Genomic DNA, 6,145 nt, shown 5'->3' with positions numbered 1-6,145 from the left:
TGTGGTATTAGGAAATACGACAACTAAAAAACGATGCCTGTGACCTGGGGACCATAACCCTATTTATAGGTAACATTCATGTTACCTTTGGAGCCCTATTTCAGCCCATCATTGAAATAGGAGCCCATAAGTTTCTACACATAAAAGGGCCCACATCTTATTAGATACATTAAACCCAAACTATATTTGATCACTTTAATTGGGTTTAACCTTAATTGACAGTTTGCAATACATAATTATTCATATATAAGTCCAATGTTGGATTAAGGATCCAACAGTGAAATGAAATGGTGTTGTGGAAGGTTGGAGTTGCTGAAATGGAGAGCTAAGTCGCGGATGAGGGAGATAGAGTGTCTGAGTGGAGAATGAAATGCAATCCGGCAGGGATGAATATGTTTGTGTTTTAAAGTTGGCCAATGGGCTTTGGTGGTTGCATGGCAAATCCGAGGTGGTGGAGGGCTAATTTGGTCCTTTCACATCTTATTCGAATTTCCACTTGAGTCATCATTCTTAATCTAATTCCACAATTTACCCCAAATGAACTTTGACTGCTTACTAGTATACTATTCTTGCAAAAATTCAATTTTTGAGACTTTTACGTCTTAGGTATGCTAAGTGTACTTGTGATGGTTTTGTCTAAAATATATTGACTTCGTCTAGACGCTAAGGTTCCTGTTAACACTTAATTATTATAAACGCTTAAGATTAGCTATCGGAATACAAAGATTTTATTTTAAGACTATGAAATAATCTACCTCACGAGATGTTAATTTAACTTAACAAAACCAAGTAAGTTAATATTTTAGCACAATTATATTATTCGTAACCTAAACATTCTTTGTATTTTAGCACAAATATTTTAGCACAAATATCTTAGCATAATATTTTACACACTTATTTAAGATCAATTAATAATAGAATTTATTAAAAGTCTAAAATGCACATGCAACACGTACATATGTATATATGTATATCTATAATTCAAGGTTCTCACATATTTTATTTTATTTTATTTTATTTTTTTTAGGAAATTAACTAAACAAGTGCTTAGCACTAACATATGTTTAATTCATACCAATTATGGTATACACCATGTTTTTATTTGGTTCGTACAGTTTGTTTTATAAGTTTTAAATTTAAACGTTTAATTAATCTATGAATTGGTATATAATAATTCTAATGGCGAAAATGGAAATAATACATGCATGGTTTACACAAAAATTTTCTAGGGTTTCCGTCGACCCTTAACATTACTAACACTTAAAGTTAGCTAACAGAATTCAAAGGATTAATATTAAGGTGATAAAATAATTTACCTCAAGTAATATCCATTTATCTTGGCAAGAATCAAGTAATTTCAGTATTTTACACAATTACGTTATTTGTATCGTAAAAACTATTTTTACGTACTTATTTAAAGACAAGTAAAAATAATGCTAGAATTTATTAAAGAGTCAAAATGCAAGTGAAATATGCATGAATATATATATATTTTATTATTATTTTTTTTTTTTCAGGGTTCTCACAGCTTCCTTGAGAAATTTCAAGGCCGATGCTTGTGTATGGAGTTGGGAAATCTTCTTGTGGATCAAACTCCACAAAGCCATGGTTCTCTCAGGAACTTGATGCCACCAATCAAGCCAGACTGAAATGGGTGCAGCAGAATTACATGATATACAATTATTGTACAGATGCCAAACGTTTTCCTCAAGGCTTCCCTCCAGAATGCACCGCCAACAACTCCACAGCCTAAAGAATAGTGACTGTTACTTCTCTCATAGTTCTAAAGAATTGTGTACCTATTACCCAGTACAAATTTACACTAAAACTAAATATATTTCTACAAGAAGATCTGGTATTCGAAGAAACCCACCAAGGAAAAAGGAAAATAAAATTTGGGTTCCTCTCAAAAATCTTGAATTTTCCTGCTAGATTTTAGTCTGCAAAATTTGTGTGTGTGAATGGGGGAGAAAGATAATCTACTGCGGGAGTGTTTGTGGGCGTGAGAAAGATAGTCCAACCCAGATCATCAATTTGTGTGTGTGCATTGTGAGTGATTTTTGGGAGATAATGGGGAAGATGATGAAGATGATAACGAGAGGACAGATGTTAAACTGAGTTTTAGGGCTTTTTTCCCTTGATAAATTGTGATTTTGTGAGATAGTTTTTTATTTTAATCGGTTTTGATTATAGAGATTAAGTTTCTCTACCCGGTTAATCGATTAATCAATTTAACATGGTTCGGATTGGATTGTTTGAGAGTTTGGTTTATCAAGGGACACTTGACAAGATTAGAAGAAGTGGGATATAGGGTGTGAGACGGGGTGTGGCACAGAAGATCCATTGCGCCTGAATTTGTCTCAGAATGCCTTGGAAGGGACAATTCCACCAACCTTTGGAGGGCTATTGAAACTTCAGGAAATGGAGCTTGGATATAACAAATTTCAAGGACCCTGTCCTAGTGAATTATGTTATTTATTGAACTTAGGACGATTAAGTTTGAGCAGCAATCTGCTTTCTGGTAGACTTCCTAGTTGCATAGGGAATATTACTTCCTTAAGATATCTATATCTGGACTCCAACAATTTAAGTTTTAACTTGCCCTCAAATTTGTGGAGACTCAGGGATATCTTGGAGCTCAATTTGTCCACAAATTCTTTCAGCGGTTCTTTTTCCTCTGAAAATGAAAATTTGAAGGCACTAATAACTGTGGACCTGTCTGTCAATAACTTTCTTGGAGATATTCCCACAGCCATAGGAGGACTACAGAGTTTACAGGCACTATCCTTGAAGCATAATAGGCTGCAAGGATTTATTCCGGAATCTATGAAGAATATGTTGGAATTACAGTATCTGGATTTGTCATTTAACAATTTGACTGGTGAAATTCCCAATTCACGGGAAGTACTCCAGAATCTTGTATACTTCAATGTGTCCTTCAACAGATTTAGAGGACCAATTCCACATGGAGGACCTTTTGCCAACTTTACGAAGCTATCTTTCCTCTCAAACGAAGCATTGTGTGACGCTCCTTGGCTCCAACCTTGTCAAACTTTGGAACAAAGTTCAAGGAAAAAGACAGTCTTGTTTGTGTTGTTGGCACTTGGATCAGCAGTTGTAGCCATGGTAGTTTCGTTTTTGGTGATAAGAAAATGGAGAAGAAAAATTATGTCTCCATCTAACTTAGATCCAGATACAACATTTGAGAGGGTATCATTCCACGAACTCAGACAAATAACAAACGGGTTCAGTGAGAGTGCATTACTTGGCTCCGGAACCTTTGGTTCTGTTTACAAAGGAATACGAGAAAATGGGATGACTTGGGCTATAAAGGTTTTCGATTTGCAGCTCGATGGTGCATTTAAAAGCTTCAACAGGGAATGTGAAGTCTTACGGTGTCTTCGTCATCGTAATTTGACTATGGTCATCAGTGCTTGCTCAAACCCTGACTTAAAAGCTTTGATACTTGAATACATGCCCAATGGAAGCCTTGAGAAACGGCTTTATTCAGGCACTCATATCTTGAACATCATGCAAAGACTAGACATTATGATAGATGTAGCTTGTGGTTTGGAATATCTCCACTATGGTTATCCAACTCCTGTGATTCACTGTGATTTGAAGCCCAGCAATATCCTACTAGATCAAGATATGGTTGGTCATGTTTGTGACTTTGGAATTGCAAAGTTGTTGGGAGATGGAGAAAGTGTGGTACAAACAAAGACTCTCGCTACATTCGGATATATTGCCCCAGGTAACTCTTCTTGATTGCAATTCCAATTTTTGATGTCAGTCAAATGATGTTTCGACTTTTAACTAATTAAAAAATTTTTTATTCAGTACCGAAGTTCTGAATTTAGCAAACGAATTTAATTCAATATTGATGCTAGAGTATGGACTAGAAGGACTGGTTTCAACAAGTTGTGATGTATATAGCTTTGGGATCACATTGATGGAGACATTCACTAAAATGAGGCCTAAGGATGGGATGTTTACTGAAGAGCTAAGCTGCAGCGTTGGGTACAAGAATGCTTACCAGATTCTGTGATTCAGCTTATGGATATGAACGTAGTTCATCTTCAAGATGAACCAGTCAAGAATAAGATAGCATGCATATCATCTATCCTGGAACTTGCTTTATGTTGTACAGCAGACGCTTCTAAGGACAGAATGACCATGAACGATGTCCTAAAGCACTCCAGAAGATTAAACTTCAATTCTCTGGGGCTCAAGCCTTTGAAGCAGGTATATAACTGTTATATAAAGATAACTAAAAATTGCAATTTTCTGTTTGAAATTCATGACATATCAGATAATTATTCAAAAAAAAGAAAGTATTTGTTGATGCATTACTTTTAAGTATCTTCTGTTCTGAATATATGGCAGAGGCGTATGGTGTAATTGTGGTGAATCCTTTCCTTTGACTCCGGGCACGCCAACCAAATGCTTCAAGTTCAAGACAGGAGCAAGAAATTTTTTTTTTCAAAAGGGATGTTAATTTCTGTATTTCCTGATGTGATTCAGGTAGCTTTTTAACAGCGGTTTGCTTGTAATGTCATCAACAATTTGCATTTTCCTCCGAAGATATATGTTGGTGCTTAATTTGGCTACATGGTTATCTCACTGTGTCTTGTGCATATTATCTTGAGCTTGCAATTTGCAAATCATATCCTGGAACTGTCCCATGAAAATGATCTTCAGTGAAAATGTCTGTAACTCATCTTAGGAAGAGACAGAGTCTAGATGCATGAAAGACAGCATAAACAAGGCATGAATGCAGGGCAGTAGAATAGATTTCAGTTTATTAATTTCTTACTTATCATAAGAACTTGACAGCCTATCCAATCTCATGAATATTGTCTTTCGAAATGGCAAGTCCTAAAAGTCTCAACGCATGGGTGATGATAATCAAAATGTAGTCACTGCAGTTTTTAAAAATCGAAAATCATGCTCTAATCTAAATTTTTAAGTAGGCTAGGTAACCTAATTATTTTAAAAACTATGAGTTGATTACCCTATTTTTTTTATTTGAATCAATTCAGCTTTCTCGGTTACTCCTTTTTCGGATTCTTTTTTAACACCCCTATCAAACAGAGCCAATGACCAACCATCTCCATCCGTCATGCTACGAAATGGAGGGAACATTTGTTAAATAGCTCTAGTTTGTGAGTTTACTCTTAATGGACCTCTTCATTTGGGAACATCTCATATGTGTGTGTGTGTATATATATATGTATGTATGTATATGTATGCAAGTGTATGTATATAAGTCAATCGTTCTATTTCTAAGTGTACCCTATGAAAATAGTAATTATATTTCAGAGTGTGGTGAGTGCACTTTTTGGACTTAAATTTGAATTCTTCATTTAAGCCTTTAAGCGCAGTGCAAAAGCTTCTAGACCGTTGTTCTTCCAAAGACAAATTAATCCAATAGAATATCATTGAGAAAAAATATTTATGACCTCGACTAATACAAAACTTTTAGTTTATCTCAGTTTTTGGTACATTTTAAAAACTATGTTCTGGACACATCGAATTTAGATTTTTGTTTCAAATTTAAACTTCTAAGAACAGTTAATAATATTGCGGTTTCAATCTGAGAATAATAAATAAGAAAAAAAAAATATGTACTTTAATGAAGGGCTAATTGCAGTTTGCACCCCCAACTATTCTGCGATCGGAGATTGCACATTAAAGTTCTAATTTCTGCAATCAACTATTTTAAACTTTTGATTCCTAGAACAATTTAAAAATCAAGCTAAGTTGGATTAAAAAATAAGTGTGGTGTGACCAGTCTACCGTTATTTTTTAAGGCAAATTCCACTTTACCTCCCTGTGATTTGATAATTTTTTACATAACCGCATACGGTTTTAAAAACTATATATAACCCTCTCATAGTTTGGATGAAAATATCAAAGTGATGGAAATGATCACTCGTAACGAAATCACCTAAAATATCAAAAATACCCTTACAAAGGTTGAAAATTATTTATTAACCAAAGGGGGTTATGTGTACATTTTGAAAACTATAAGAGGGTTATATGATAAAGTAGTAAACCGTAAGGGGTTTATATGATAAAATATAAAAACCATACAAGGTTAGTGTATTATGTATTTATAAGGGTAATTTCGACATTTTTAAAA

General features: G+C 34.5%; 1 protein-coding gene across 1 annotated transcript; it reads left to right on the top strand.

The window, feature by feature from the left end:
- The first annotated feature begins 2,421 nt into the window (after positions 1–2,421).
- Positions 2,422–4,401, top strand: LOC113752091 (receptor kinase-like protein Xa21). The gene is made up of 3 exons (XM_027296230.1): positions 2,422–3,754; positions 4,073–4,245; positions 4,387–4,401. The coding sequence occupies exons 1-3, from the start codon at positions 2,422–2,424 to the stop codon at positions 4,399–4,401; spliced, it is 1,521 nt and encodes a 506-aa protein (XP_027152031.1).
- The last annotated feature ends 1,744 nt before the right edge of the window (positions 4,402–6,145 follow it).

This window comes from Coffea eugenioides, chromosome 11 (assembly GCF_003713205.1).
Source record: "Coffea eugenioides isolate CCC68of chromosome 11, Ceug_1.0, whole genome shotgun sequence".
Lineage (NCBI taxonomy): Eukaryota > Viridiplantae > Streptophyta > Magnoliopsida > Gentianales > Rubiaceae > Coffea > Coffea eugenioides.
This window is presented reverse-complemented; position numbering and strand designations above follow the sequence as displayed.